Source organism: Cucurbita pepo, chromosome 4, assembly GCF_057944985.1.
Source record: "Cucurbita pepo subsp. pepo isolate OVF chromosome 4, ASM5794498v1, whole genome shotgun sequence".
Classification (NCBI taxonomy): Eukaryota; Viridiplantae; Streptophyta; class Magnoliopsida; order Cucurbitales; family Cucurbitaceae; genus Cucurbita; species Cucurbita pepo.
In genome coordinates this window covers 8,312,637-8,329,848 of record NC_141801.1, presented here as the reverse complement: position 1 = coordinate 8,329,848, position 17,212 = coordinate 8,312,637, and the positions used below count along the sequence as shown (strand labels likewise).

The following is a 17,212-nucleotide window of genomic DNA, read 5'->3' as shown; positions in this document are numbered from 1 at the left end:
ATTGAAAACGATGCATAATCTAACTTAAGATCTACAAAATAAAACGTAACTACCCTAACACAAGTTCCATGATCTTCAACGCGACGTTACCGTCAATCGTATAGGGGAGCCTTGCCTTTACCTAAAATATAAGAATAGCACAAGATTTGAGTATTCACTTGACCTATTGGAGTGAGGGAATGTAAACACATGCAACATGAATGAGACGTATCATTTAAAACTGTCTTCTTTTAAGCGGCTTTCCTGTCTGAGCAAATTAGATGTGTAGTATCTCTACACACGACTCACACGTGTGAGCATGGGCCCACCAAATAGGCTCGCACAACCCTTGGGCCTGCTGGTTGGGTTAACGTCTCTGGTGCTATTGCCGGACACCCAAAGGGAATAGTGACCGTCGTAGGATCATGATAAACATGATGTTCCTTTTTATTTCATAGTGTACGTATCTGTACTCATCATAAAGGTGGAAGTATTTTGATGCAGGTAAACATACAATTATGCATGAGGTCCCAACATTTTTCATTATAAATAAATTATGCAAGAGGGCCCGTTCATTTCTCACATATTATACTTGGTAATATGCTAACATAAAACCTTACAAAATCATTTCATTCATAGCATAATCTTTAAAATCATAGCTTTGGAGTTATTTATTGCAAATCTTCTTATTTCAATACATATCATAGCATGTCATAACATATCATGCCTTAAAACAATCATATCATAGTATATCATGGCATTTCATATCATTTCAAAATTCATCATATGATATTTCATTTATACTCTAATGTTACTTGACATATCTTGACATATTATATAGCGAAACATATCATAACATTAAACATATCAAAACATATCACACACATGACATGTGCATGGCCACTGAGCATGTGTCATCAAACGTAAAACAATTCTTTCAACCAAATCGACAGTAGAGCTATTTACTTGGTTGGCCTAGACCGAAGTTACTATAAATGCTAACTTAACATTGTTTTCTAAAATTTAATTCTACCTAAGTAGTTCCACAATTATAAATTAGAATTTTACTCTCAGGACTGACTCACCTAATTTTGTATAAATTAATTTAAAGAGTTGAAATTGGATGTGTAGTATCTCCGAATCTACCAATAATTTAAACTAGTTAAACCTAATTTTGTTTAAATTAATTTAAACATCACTCCAAATAATTGAAGCCAACTAGGATGTAGTCATAATAACCTTAAACGCTTCCAAAGAGTTGAAACTAGTAGGAAAGGGTCCGAGCCTATCATACCCAAACTGGATTGACTCATCTAATTTTGCATAAAATAATTTAAATTTAACTCAAAATAATTTAAACTAGCTAAAAGGTACTCATACTAACCTTAAATGATTCATAGAAGTTGAAACAAGTAGAAAATGGTCGGAGCCTATCATATCCAAATTAGACCAGCCGAAAAGTCGATCTCGAGCCATCATAATGTATATTCTCCAATTGGTTTAGAAGAGTTCAAGTGGTATAAAATAAAAACTCTAAACACAAAATAATTAAATGAATGTCTAAAATTAGGTTCTTTAAAATTCAAAACAATTGGTTGGGTTTTAGGGACTTACAATACACAAAAATAAAAAAACAAAGCAACCCATCATTTTAGTTGCCACAATAACCCATCATTTAGTGGTTAATGTAAACCTAAACCTAACAATGCCAACAAAGACAAGGTGTGTCTCATAAATCTAAATTGTTTATAACCATTTAATTCTTTAGAACGCTGGCTTTCACACAATTTTTTTTTGCCAACCTTTCAAATTCAAGCTAAATTTACAAAATAAAAACTAATTTTACAAAACTATTTTATTTAGTTTTCAAAACTTAACCATAAATCCGTTAAGACATTGACCAGAAGTAGATAACGAAACAAAGAAACCTCGATAATAAAGTCGGTCCTATATCTACACCATAGCTATTGACTCGAAATTAAATCTTAAATGGGAAGGAAGTACCATCAAAGTTGGTAACCCAACAAAGAAGAAATTGAATTAAAGCAGGCCAAGTAGGACCCATTGCCCTTTTCTCCGAACATGATAAAAGAACCAAAACAACAAGAACCTTGGAAGATGGAGTGAAGTTTCCTTACAACATCTTGTCACGTTGAGCATTATTGTAACGTAATTGCACATCTTCTTGTGCACCAACACAGCTCATATATATAAACCCTTAATACCCATCTCCAATTCCGTCAATGTTCTTTAGATTGAAAGTAATTAATCACAATGCCGAGTCAATTCCCCGTTGTCAACTTGAAGCTCGCCCCGACGCTCCTCCTCGTCGATCGGATATCGATTTCCTCGATTCTATTCTCCTTCGTGGATCGAATACATGACCTTATTTCTCAACCTTGGTCACTATTTCATTCACCCCCCAAAGAAAAGGCTTCCCCACAAGGCAATTCCTTAGAATCTGAGGCCACCCAACACAAAAACAGCTCAATCAGCAAAGAAGAAGTGAAATTTGTGATGGAAAAGCTTGAGTTTTTTTGCAGCGATGAGGAAATTGATGAATCGTGGCTTGGAGGTGAGGAAATAGGTGCCATTTTTTATGAGAGTGAGCCAAGCTTGGAGGAGTTGAAGCAGACATTTAATGTGTTCGATAAGAATAGAGATGGGTGTATTGATGCGGATGAGCTGCAGTCCATGCTGGGGTTGCTCTTACCTAATCAAGGCGTGTTCATCCATGATTGCCATAGAATGATTGCAAGATATGATCATAACAAAGATGGTAAAATTGATTTCAATGAGTTCGTTAAGTTTATGGAAATTGCCTTGTCTTGAATTTTTCAAATATGTTCAAAGGTGTTCCAATTTCAATTTCCATTTCCATTGTCATGTCCGACACTTTCATAGCCCTTTTGATGTCTAGGGGTTCTAATGTGTCGACATAAGAGATAAATTAATGTTTTCTATAACATTAAAAAGATGTGCAAAGTATGAGAAAAGTCAAAAAGATGTCACCAATGTCAACATAATATTAAAAATAAAAATTAATTATTGATATGGAACATTTTATCATGTTTTTAGTAAAGTAATAATTCTTCATGCATTCACATTTAATCTTGACCTGTACAAGTAATTAGTTGTTTGGAGATTTAAAACACACTTGACCTTGACCTTGAGGAAGAACGTGGTGTTTGAGCAGTTCAATTTTATTAGACGAGACGTATTTGAGCTCTGGGTGAACTAACTTTTTTGTTCTTTAGACTTGGTTAGCTTCCTTTTATCTTGTAGTGAAGGATCGATATCCTAGTCTGGAGGTGGGATCTCGTCGTATATCATAGAATAGTATGATGTCATCTTTTTAAGCATCTATGTATAATGTTAATAGGTGACCCTTCTGTAAAAAACTATAAAGTCAAAAAGTTTGGGGGAGCGACATCATGTGCCACCCGCTACTGAGTCTACTTGTGGGGACTATTAGCAAGTTGTAATGCTCCATGCCTAGAATTCAAAATCTGGAATCGGTACCTAATGACCATGACATTTCTCTACATCTTCTGTGACATGGTCACGTTACTTACTTCTCGTTTCTAAGAGTGAAGACTATCCCCATAGATCAACACTGAAGTTTCTATGATTGAGCCAGTGAAAAGGAAAGTACGCCTTGTTGGTATAGGTAGTAATTTTAAATTCTTTTAAGTCTTTTTTAGTCATCCTACCCTTAGGGTCGCTCATGTGATTTCTATTTGTTTATATACCTCTCATTTACTTCAGTGTCACATGCCTACCAGTTTCCACCTTGGTTCGTCCTCGAGCCACATTTTACTAAGAGAGGTACTTCTCTAATACCATTTGTCATGGCCCACGCCCGCTGCATTCTCTGTGACATGGTTACATTACTTTTAGCTTTTAAGAGTGAAAACTATCCCTATAGACTTATATGGGTCCTTTCAGGATGTTTCGTGCTAGCTCACATGATTCTCAGAAAAATTTTCTGGAGGTCACCTAACTTAAAATTGCTTCAGGCAAAATACGCTTAACTTTTGAGTTCCTATGATTGAGACACTGAAAAAGAAGGTATCACATGACTATTGCATGCAAGTTAATCATTCACTCGTTGTTAACTATATTTGATCAAAAGTTTGTTTCCTTTGTAATAATTTTGTACCTTTAAGTAGTACTCATCTTCTAATGACCAATTTATTTATGATTGTATAGCTACCATATTTTCCTATTAAAAATAAGGTCGCTATTACATACATGACATGTCTAATATGCGTGGAATTTTTTATTTAAAATATTTCATAAACAATATTATGAACTTAAACGTTCATAAATTCTATTTTAAATAAAACTAAACATCTATGGAATAACAAAAACAAAATAACATAATTTAGCGAGCAAGTCATCAAACCAAGTCAACAGCAAAACCACCCACTTACTTAATTGGCCTAAACCGAAGTCACTATATTCCTTTAGTTCTAGTTTAAAGTTGCTCATTGAATTCTAATTCTATTTAATTTAGAATTCAATTATAGAAATTGACTCATCTAATTGCATAAAATAATCAAAATTTGCATAAAATAATGGAAACTTTAGCTCTAATTACTTTAAATTTAGTTTAAAAAAAAAACAGAAAATGCATTTTATAAAATTTATTATTTAAATACTTTGATCAAGGGATTCAAATAGTTTTGAAGTTTAATTTTTAGAAATTAAAGTCAAATCTATGAATTTTTTTTCACAACATAAGGGATAATTTTATATAATTAACATAGAGAGTCACAATCTCATGCCAAATTTTGTTATTTTAGTTTTCCACGTCAAATTGTCAGGATGGCCGAATGGTCTAAGGCGCCAGAGGATTCAAATCCTACTTCTGACATTTTTATGTAGGTTTCTTTTATATAACAAATAAAACGTGCTTTTACATACTCTTAAAAACAATTATTCTAAAATTTTTAGGCATGGATGATAGTTTAGATTTGTTAAAAGCTCGATGTCCTTATTGTGAACCCGGAGTAAACAAGTGGCATATGAGTGAATCATGACCATATTTGAATGAAAGCAAATGTTGAATTCATCTAGATTTTGAATCTTAGACCTAGTGTGTTACGGTTATCATCTTTAAAAAAAAAAGAAAAAGAAAAAATGATTTAGTTTTTTTTTTGTAATAGCCTAAAAATAAATAAAGAAATAAACAAATAAAAATAATTACAAAAATAGTTAAAATAATAATAATAATAATAATAATAATAATAATAATAATAAACAATCTTTCCCCACTTCTCTCTACTAATCTCTCATCCCTCCCCAATTTATCTCTCATTAACCCATCCGCGAGAAAGTACCGTTACTGCAAAAAGAAAAAGAAAAACAATAATGGTCAGATTTACTAATATGAAAATGACATTTACCCAGTTGAGATTCACCATAGATTTACATATGAAAATAGATCTGATCAATAAGATATATATTAAATCTTCATTTTCTTTTATTTTTTTTAGAAATCACAACGAATTAGAGTTAGATCTTCATTGAATTATTACAATGATCTAGCTTTGAGTCAGAAACTAAAATCACAACCAATTATAGTGAGATCTTCATTGAATTATTACAATGATCTAGCTTTGAGTTAGAAACTAAATGTCAATCATTTATACGATTCTAGTCCAATTAGTTAAATAGGAAACACTGAGATAAGGAAAGATTTGGAAACAGAGATCCACTAGAAATTTGGAATGCAACAGATAAAAAAAAAAAGATTAGGGAAATAAAAACCACAAACTAAATATAGAGGGAAAGGTAAACAACTGAGGGTAAATACAAAGAGTAGTAAAACCCACTTGAAATAGCTGTATCTACTTTCTTATACAACAGTAACCATGAAAAATAAGATTTTTAATAAAAATATAATTATAGATATATAACATTTCAGACTCTATAACATTTTAGACTTTTAACATTGGACCAATGTAAATTAGAGAAATAATGGTGTAGAGTTCAAACCTGAAACTAATGTCATGGGCTCATTAGGTTGACTCGAATTTCAAAACGGAATCGAACCTTAATTAAAGATATATTCGTGGCAACGACTTAAGCTAGCCAGGTAAGTGACCTTACTATCAGCATGGTTATATTTTGATGTTGACACGTACCGTGTGGTTCTGCACGTGTCATATATATTGATATGTGTGAATTGTCTGTGAATCGATATACTTCCTATATGTTATGTATATGTTATAATATGTGAATTGTATGACAATAGTTACTGTACGATGTGTTCAAGGATATGTTTGAGATAGGATACAAGAAGGATGCACAAAACGAAATGTAACGATAGGAGTAAAAAATGTTCACGAAACGTTAAGGTTAGGTTATATACCGGAGTGATATGGATAAGAGAGATTGATGGAAGAATATGGTTAGGTTACGGGTAGAAAGGGACAGGTTTGTGATAGATTGATGGAACGATAGCGTTAGGTTAAGTTCTTGTGATGATATGACTAAGGTACGTTCATGTAATGATATGTCTATGATAGGTATAAGAACGTTAAGGCTATGATAAGTTAGAGAATGATATGACTATGAAGTGTCTACGTTATTATTTGTTTATGATATGATACATTGTGATGCAATATGTCATGGTATGATGTGTATATGATGAAATGTTATGTTAAAAACATAAAACGTTATGTTAGGTCTCTTAAATTGTGTGTATACAGCATGATATGAATGACATGAAATTAAGAGAAATGACATGAAATATAACCCCGTTAGAATTATGTATGATCTGAGAACGGAAGAATGAGAAACGATATGATATGAATGATGAACGATATCTGAAACGATATGAAAAATGATATGATATGTACTTAATGCTAGTGGTGTTCTATCAAAGGATAATGAAATTGTAGAAGTAGTGGGGATCTCATGCATTACGTGTGTTCATGCATCTAGGGGGATACCCCTATCCCATCACGAGGGTACGGACGCGTACATCCAATGGCAGGACAATGATCGTTATGCTTTGCATAGTGCTGCCGTGACGGTTACTAGTTCTAACGGGTCCCGGCATAAGGGGCTCCTAGAGTATGCCCACCGGATAAGGAAAGTGGCCCAGCGATGTGCGAACTAGCTGGTGAGCCCATACTCGCACGTATGGGCTGTGTGTAGAGTATATGGTACACGTCCAAAATTACCCGTTAGGACTGCACTGTAGGGAAAACGAAACGAAACGAAACGAAAGATAGGTCCCATCATTTCATTGCATGTGATTGTTGCATTTACCTCTAATAGTGGGGTCACTTACTGAGTATTTCTTTAAATACTCAAGCCATATGCTACTACATTTTTCAGGTTAAGGCAAGGCATTCCTGTACGGCTAACGACGACATCGCAACTCGAGACCATGGCACATGCATAGGGTAGTGTATTTATTTTCTTAGACTTAGGCTAAACTAGGATGTTTTTAACTTAAACTCTTATTCATTTTATTTAGTCTTGTGTTGTGTCGTTTTAAAGATGTTTTCGAAACACGTAAGTCCATGGCTGTGTTTTAAGATAAAGGTTATGTTTTATGAAATTTTAATGAAATCTTCTGCATTCAACGTTTATGGTACGTATACAGTAGTGACCTTAAATTAAACAGAAAATTTCGGGCAGCTAAAAAAAAATAAAAAAACACGTGAGGGGTAGAAGGTTTGTACTTAGATGATGTGCGTTGAAATATCCCACTCGTGTCTCCATAGCCATATGTTGTCCCCTGTCGCAACATTTGGCCACATTTCACCCAATCCTGGTTGGACTATGTTCACCTGAACAATTATGATCGTTGATGTAAAAGCATGACATACCAAAGAACTTAGAATTGAAAAATAAGATACTTACCAACTTCACATCAAAGGGGCTGCCAACACATTGTATAGGGCGGCCATTGTATAGGCTTGGCCACACACCATGGATACTGAATCTATTACTTGGGTCTTGATACCATTCTGGCTTATTCCGATCACTACATGTTGTTGGTTGCCATTGAATTACGACCTGCAAGTAGTCATACTCGTTAGCTCCATCACAATTCACTATTAACATCAATATGGTAAAAACCAACATGGTTTCACTCTTTGTCATGTTCGTCATGTTTTTAAATGTTTGATATTGTGGTTTATATTAAATGCTTGTGAGTGATATAATAGAGGGAGGCTATTTATAATAAGTCAATGCTCCTCACTATCTTCCAAATGGCTGCTACAACAATTATGAAATTAAAATAATAAATAAAGTTTTTAAAGAAATTATCTTAGGCTCCCTTTCAACCTTGTAAATATTGATTTTCTACGAGATTCTTCATTGATTAAAAAGAGAAACGAGTGTCAGGAAAGACGCTGATCTCGAAGGGGTAGATTGTGAGATCTCACATCGATTGGAGAGGGGAACAAAACATTCTTTATGAGGGTGTGAAAATCTCTTCCTAACCGACGCATTTTAAAACTTTGAAGGGAAGCCCGAAATGACAAGCTAAAAAAGTACAATATCTGCTTTTACAATTTCAAAATTCCAAGTTGTAATTTATCACTTTAGTCAGCTTGTAACACAACACATGAAATTGAACCAAACCTATCTAATTTTGAAGGTCTAAGAATGGTTGAATCTTAGTAGAAAAACGTGTACAAAAGGTGTAGTCTCTAAACATGAAGAATAGCCACGAGTTGAAGATTTTGACAAAAGTAGAAGGTAACTTCCGACAAGAACCCAAAACACTCCCATTTTTAGATTACTTACAAGAACCCATTTCTCCTATTATAACCTATCTCTTGGAATGATTCTTTGAAACAACCAACAATAATCATCCAAAATAACCCAAAACTCTCCCATTTTTAGCATTGCATTAGAACGTTTCAAACCACACCCTATAATCCCAAACTCCCTTCTAATGCATACATCCACTACAAATTAACCAAACTCTCAAATCCTCTCACCCACATTAGATTAACAAAGGCCTTGCATCGGCCTGCGTTAATTCTCCCACATTAGATTAACAATGGCGATGCATCGGCCTATGTTATTGCTAGTGCTTGTGCTCATAGCCTCCTCTCACTTTTCGATGGTCACAACCTCCAGAAACAAAAATAAGGTCCCAAAACCCAAAAAAACAAAGCCCAAATTTCTAAAACCAAACAATCCTAATCCCGCCTTTGAGCGTTTTACTGTAGAGATCCATAACGACTTGCGCATGTTCATATTGGATGCCCACTGCTCCTCGAAAGATGATGATTTAGGGTTACATATATTGTTCCCAGATGAGGAACAAGATTGGTCATTTCATGATAATTGGTTAGGCACTACCGAATTTCATTGTAGATTGGAGTGGCAATATGGGCTTCTAGAATTTGATGCCTTTCATAGCAACACAGATAATCTTTTACTCGATTATTGCGCCAACGCAACATGCATTTGGAGTGCGAGACAAGATGGGATTTATTTGAACAATCAAGATGATGATCTTGTTTTTTATGAGTATTGGGATATGCTTGGATAGGGGCTATACACTAAAAGCATGAAATCAATCATTTTTATTTTTATTTTTTCATTCCCATTTGTCCTCACATTCGTCTGTATTTCAAGTACATACTACATTCTTCTATTATTATATACTACATTGTTCTATTATATACTACATTCCTCTATCTTTGGTATTCTTTCCATTTACTTTTAATTTCATGTGTGGTGTACTAATAAAGTGAACTAGAACACCAATCTTCAATGCTAACTCTTACGCTCATTTATTTATATTAAAATTTCACATGTCGTAAGCAATTAAAATATACAATCAAACCTGACAACGAGTTTCAAAACATGATCAAATTAATAAAAAGAAGAGAACTAATTGTCCCACGTTGGTTAGATTGAGAAGCGGAAACTTGGACTATTGTATGAAAGGAATCTCTTATCGAATCACAACAATTGCTCCATTTCATTTCATTCGGATGGTTTAGAGCCAGTTAAAAAATACATTTTCTGTGGCTGAACCAGCTTGAGTTTGAAATTTTCGGACCAGACCATTTTGAGGTCAGATGATCGGCTTAGGTCTAATACGTTTGGAACCATTTTTGGTGACTACCAACAATTAGTCGATGTGGGGGAGTTACTACTGACAATTAGTCGATTTGGGGGAGTTTTAGGAGTTGCATAGAGGGTTGTCCTCGAGAGTTTTAGGAGTTGCATGTTGGTCGATGTGGAGGAGTTTTAGGAGTTGCATGTCACAAAGAGGGTTGTCGTGGGACATTAATTTTTTGTCGGGGGTTATAGTACATAGTTTTTGTATTTAGTTCCTTAATTCCCATTTTGTAATAACAATACTTTGATTGGTCGGCTTTTGAATTTGCCTTTTCAAATCTAAGCTAGTAAAAAGAGGCCAAATGCAAAACAATTTGAAAAACATAGAAGGCTTGAACCAAATAGTAAAGAGAAGAAGAGATGATTGAGTCGTAGTCCAAACCCCTCTAGGCTCCTTGGCAACTTTCTTTCATAAGGCTATTTTAAACTTTCTATACAAGTTGGTTAATTCCATTCAAAAATAGATTACCTACTAAACTGCATTAACCCTATACATATATACATATTTGCAAAGGCATTTACATTGAATCTTCTCTACCAAGTTTTCCTAACAATGACTTGAACACAAAGTCAAATCTAGAAGGAGCTTTATGAACGACAGCAAAATCCCGCTATCTGATGAATTTTCAGAAGGACAACGACCATCCGTTGATCGTTGAAAATTGGATCAAATGACAACAAAAGCACGATCAGATGCGATAGAGAGAATTTTCCAATGTATGAACCGCCTTGAAAAATATCAGGTACACTGTGCCATGCTCAAAGGCGATACACACTTTTGATCGAAGAACATCCATTAGACGCTCAAACATGAAAGAAGACGAGTAATGTGACTTGGGTTTAAAGATACATACCTCATAAATGGTAGGCTTATTATTAAAATATATATTTTATTTGTGAATCTCACTCAAATTTTAAATAAATATTTTTATTGAATGTATAACATATATACCATAAATATATATTTTTTCTTTTATATTTAATACATTTAAACTTTTTTATGCAACCATGATTGGTAATGGATGATGAATTAATTTGATTAAAAAATAGATTAGGTGCAAAACTACATTTCTCCTAATATAACTATCCCTTGGGATGGCTCTTTAAACGACCAACAATAATCATCCAAAACAACCCAAAACACTCCCATTTTTAGCATTGCATTAACAATTCCCAAACCACAGCCAATAATCCCAAACTCCCTTCTCTTGCATACATCCACTACAAATAACCACACCCTCAAACCCTCTCTCCCACATTAGATTAACAATGGCTTTGCATCGGCCTATGTTATTGCTAGCGCTCGTGCTCATAGCCTCCTCTAACTTGTCGGTGGTCACAACCAATGTCCCAAAAAATAAAGTCCCAAAAACCAAGGTCCCAAAACTCGAAATCGGAGGGCCGAACCTTCCAAAAGCAAACCAACTTCTCGTCTCCTTTAAGCCTTTTAGTATAGAGATTCATAACGATATGCAAATGTTCATATTGGATACCCATTGCTTCTCGAAAAATGATGATTTAGGGTTACATATATTGTTCCCAGACGAGGTACAAAGTTGGTCGTTTCATGGTAATTGGTTAGGTACCACGGATTTTCATTGTAGATTAGAGTGGGAAGATGGAATTTTAGAATTTGAAGCCTTTTATAGAAACATTGATCTTTTGACCAATTATTGCTCCAACTCAATTTGCGTTTGGAGTGCGAGACAAGATGGGATTTATTTGTACAATCGAGATAATCAGCCTGTTTTTTATGATTATTGGGATATGCTTAGGTAGGATTATCGAATCCGAGTTCAAGATTAATTTTGTATTGCAAATATAAATTATTGTTTTTATTTGAATGATTCTAAAACAAATTTTAGACAATTACATGTTACAATTGTTAGCATCATGTAACTGTAATTCAATGAAAGAAAAAATATTTTTTTTTTTGTTCATTTCATGACATTCCTGTAACTCCAGGTTTAATATATATATATATATATATGTGTGTGTGTGTGTGTATGCATGTATATATATGTATTAAAATAAAAATAACAAAATAAAGAAAAGAAAAAAAAAAACTGACCACCTCCTCTAATCTCTTCTTCCATCCCCTAAAATATCTCCTTCAGTATCAATAATTCAGCAAAAACAGAAATAGAAAGAAAATATTTTTCTGGAGAAAAAAAATGCATATAACAGAGAGATGGTTATACAATAATGGAGAGATCGGGAAGGAGGGCAGATAATGGAGAGATGGTAGGCAGAGGAGAGAGATGTCATTTGAAAAGGTTAGTATTCATATTTACCTCTTCTTGTCTAAGAAGGATATTAGCAATTATTTAGATATGAGTTAGAAATTTAGAAATTATCCTATATCCTAGCTAGAGTACATTAAAATTGGTCCAGGAATAGATAGATAAGAAAGAAAGGAAGATAGGGAGATAAGAAAGAGAGGAAGATAGGGGAAAGAAAGATCTGGAAGACATATTCAAATAAAAAGAAAGAACAAGATTTGGAAAACATGATGAAAATGAAGATCTGTAAAACATATTCAAATAAAAAAAAACTAAGATTTGGAAAACAGGATGAGAAGAAAGATAGGGAAAAGGAAGATTTGGAAAACATATTCAAATAAAAAAAAAAAGAAAGAACGAAGATTTGGCAAACAGTATGAAAAGGAAGATCAGGAAAACATATTCAAATAAAAAAAAACCTAAGATTTTTGAATAGTAAAGCCAAACAAAAAAAATCTGGGTGTGGAACAAAATTAAACTATTTAGATATAGGAGTAAAATTAAATCACTCGGAATAAACTGCTCAAAAGAATTATAGGGAGTGATTAAAAGAATTAGATTTAAATTGCTTAAAATAATTAGATATGGAGGTAGAATTGAACCACTCAAAAGAATTAGAGTTCAAAGAAAAAAACCAAAAGAGAGAAGATTTTAAGAAATAAAAGAAAATTAGAACGGGTTAAAAATAGCAAGTACTGTTCAAGTACGGTAAACAGAATTAAAATATAACATAGAAGTGAAATAAGTGAGAGAAGAAAAATGGAAAATATGAGAAATTATTATATTTGTATCTATAGGATATAACATCAAATGTTGAATTATACAAGCCACTTGAAATATTAATAATATTGACATATTATTAATTTAAGTTTTAAATTTTATTATCATATATAATGTAGAAACAATGAAAACATGGAATTTAATTTTTATTGAGACCGTTTAGAACCGAATTTCACACGGTTAGTTGGATTATTAATTAAAATGTGAAATACTAACAAAAGGTGACGAACGATGCGATAGGAAGCAAACTTTGGAAACATTTGGTGTAGTTCTGGAGGAACGGGAGCTTACGTTAAACAAATTAGGGAATACTTCGGCTAAGGCCAACCAGGTAAGTGGCCTTACTATAGGATAGGCTAAAAATTGTATGAGTTACGATGTTGTATGAACTATGTCGTAGGATGCGGTATATGAGTTATGATGATGTATGACTTATGATGATGTGTGGGTTATGATACCTGATGATGTGCTCAGTATATATATATTTTGATGAATGTCGTACTTGATATGTTTGATGCACTTTGTGGCAATATGATGAGTATGATGATTGCGTGACGTTTACCTTAATATGATGATGTTTTCCATATTGAGCATGCCATATGATGATGAGTGCCATATTGCATCATGTCGTTAGATCGACATAGGACACAACCCTAAGAGCGTGAAAATGATATTAATATAAATATCCACAAGTATGTGTTACCTAGAGTAATAAAGAGATGAGACTAGAGGGTTGTGTCAGAAGAGACATTATGATGGATTTAGAGGGACCTCATGCATATTGTATGTTCATAAGCATAGGGCTACTTCCCCTAGAGATGATGAGTGCGGACGCGCACCGTATGATGAGCGCGTATGCGCACAGGTGCGAAAGCACACAGATGAGGGTGTTCATGAGCTGCATGACACTATGGGGTTCCGCTGACCTCCGGACGTCGCTACAGATTAGCTTGACCAGAGGGTCCAGGGGGTGTGCGAGCGCCCTGGGGATTCACACTCGCACGTGTGAGTCGTGTGTAGGGAAGTACTACACATCCAATTTGTCCGAGACTGGAGGCCACCCCTAAGATGATTAGAGATAGGTCCCTAAATCATGATTGCATGTGTTTGCATTTGCATGGCCCCTATAGTGGGGCCACTTACTGAGTATTCTTTGAAATACTCAGGCTGTGTGCCACATCGTTTTTCAGGTAAAGGGCAGGGCGCACTTGTACGGAGGACGGCGGCATCGCGAGCAGAGACTGTGGCACGTGCATAGGATAGATTCATATTTAAATTCTTAGTTTTAAGTTAGAATAGGTTGTTTTGCATTCCATTGTTTTAAATTAATTTGTATTTGTTTTTATTTTCTCTAAACTTGAGTATTTTGTATTTAAACACATAAGACCATGACTGTGTTTTCCAGAGGAGAAGTTGTTTTAAACGTTTTTTAAGTTACGTTATAAATGATGTTCATGTAAGAGTTATATTTCCGCTTTATAGATGAGCATGAGACGTTAGTGACGACTCTAGATATGTGAAAATTTAGGGTCGTTACAATTCCTCAGTCTTTCAATTACACAGTTAGTCAGGTTACCCTTGACTGACATTCCTATGCATCATTTGCTATATAGTCACGTTATTTATTTCTCGCTTTTAAAAGTGAAAATTATTTTCACTGACCAACATGGATATTTTCAACATATTTTGTCCATACTCACATGCACGAGGTCACCCAATATAAGATTACTTAAACCCGAACATACTTAACTTTTGAGTTCCTATGATTGACCCATTAAAAAGAAAGATGCATATTGTTGGTATATGTAGTAACTTTCACTTTTTTTTAAGTTTTTCTCAGCTATCAACTTCTCATAATAGCTCTCATTCAGATATAGTCTCAGTTTATTCAAATACACAATGATAGCTGAGAACACAAATTTCAAAAGATGAAATTAATAAAAATAAGAGAAAAAAAATTTGTCCCACATTGGTTAGATTGAGAAAGTGGGAACTTGGACTACCATATGGAAGGAATCTCTTATCTAGTCACAACAATTGCTCCATTTCATCCCACTCGGGTGGTTCAGAGCTAGTTGAAAAATACATTTTCTGATGGTTCCATCTCGGTCTGAATCAGCTTGAGTATGAAATTTTCAGATCATTTTGAGGTCGGATGATCGGCTTAATACATTTGGAACCTTTTCCATCATTTTTTTAGAGAGGTTTTTGACACTTTTGGATGAATAAGGTTATTATGACTACTTTTAGCTAATTTAAAGTATTTGGAGCTAAGTTTAGACTATTTTATGCAATGAGATGAATCAATTTCTATGGTTGAATTCTAAATTATGATTTTCAGTAGAATTAAACTTCAAAGAGTAACTTTAAGCTAGAATCAAAGGAGCATAGTGTTAAAATATCATCACTAGCCAATAAGATCAAACTCAACAATTGTATGAGTCGATTGTCTACTTATTTTATGAAAATGATTTAGGTATTTTAGAAATAAAGATACTAGTTATTTTAGGAATAAGCGATTAGATATTTTAGGACTCCGGTAAATACCGTGCACCCTACCAATTTCATTCCAAGAAATACCAAGCATTCTCAAGTAAAGCAAAATGTAATAGTATTATACATAGTGTCTAGTAAGTAATCTTTTCTCGATTGGTCTTCAAAAGATTGCCAGTATTTCCCAAAAAGAATTGTGTTCAGTACATAATAACTTCAATTTAGGCTAACCAAGTAAGTGAGTGACTTTACTGTTGATTTGATTTGATGACTTGCTCGTTGTATGAACGACGTGTGTCCTATGGCCCCTGCATGTGTTGTGCTTTACTGTTACGTTTATGTTATGATATGTGTTGGATCGTGATTACGAGTTATGTGATGTTATAAGTTATATTACGTTGAGATTATGCTATGTTGTGAAAAAATGTTGTGATACCAATATTATATGATGCATGAACCTTCATAAACCACACCAAAACTATGCTAACATGTTCAGTCTATGTCAGTGAAACATTAGAAAGTCATGTATGTAATTTTGAAAGACATGACAAGTACATATATGTCTCATAGAAATGCTATGTCATGAAAAAAAAAAACAGAGTTATGTCTTGCATCATAAATTTATGTCATGATTTAAAGATATGGAGACTAAATGCATTTTTGTATGTTATGTGCATCAGAATATTTTCTCGTTATGATTAGTACGGAAGCATACATTACGATATCTATGTACGCCATGATATTATGCGGGCTCCTTTCCTTCCTTTCCTTCCGTGGCTCCGTGACTCATTTTTGTTTAAATTATAGCTCTTAAGTGAGATCAAAGCCTTTTTATAACTTTGAACTTGTTATTTTACTTGCATGCAATAGTCATATCTATAGATGATCTTATGTTACCATACATGAAAGTTCAATTTAAAGTTTAAGTAAAATGGACTAGAGTTGGTGAATAAAAATTAATTAATTAAATAGTTAATTAGTTAATTTCATATCCTATAATATGTAAGTCTATAAAATTCCTTCTAGCTCATACGATCAAATTAGTTGAAAGAAAAAATTAATTATTCAAAATAATGGTTAATATATTTAATCTTATAGGAGAGAAACTATATTTGTTATATTTAGACATTAAAGAAAAAATATATGAACTTTGAATAAGATTCAAATATGTCATAGGTACCTATACATATATATACTAGATATTATAATATATATTGTTTATTTTGGTAAAGATATTATAACATATTCAAATATGTTATATAGCCATGATTTAAAACAACTAATGATTCACAAAATACTTTTCAAACTTACAAACAATTCAACATATTTTATAGCCTATCCCTTTTGAATAATATATATATATATATATATGATCTGATGATGTTGAATGAACATAAAAATATTTGAATAGCAAATTACTTTTGAGTCTTAAATAATTTATATCTTAATATTCATAAATCATTATTCAATTCAAAATAACATGTCTATGAAATATATTATCGGACTCTATCAAATTCATTTTTTTCATTCATTGGAACTAGCTAACTTTTGGATAATGCAGTTAA

General features: G+C 33.4%; 1 protein-coding gene across 1 annotated transcript; it reads right to left on the bottom strand.

The window, feature by feature from the left end:
* Positions 1–7,682: 7,682 nt before the first annotated feature.
* LOC111792155 (ribonuclease S-7) lies at positions 7,683–8,115 on the bottom strand. The gene is made up of 2 exons (XM_023673489.2): positions 7,864–8,115; positions 7,683–7,790 (listed from the first exon to the last, which is right to left on the bottom strand). The coding sequence occupies exons 1-2, from the start codon at positions 8,113–8,115 to the stop codon at positions 7,683–7,685; spliced, it is 360 nt and encodes a 119-aa protein (XP_023529257.2).
* Between the last annotated feature and the right edge of the window lie 9,097 nt (positions 8,116–17,212).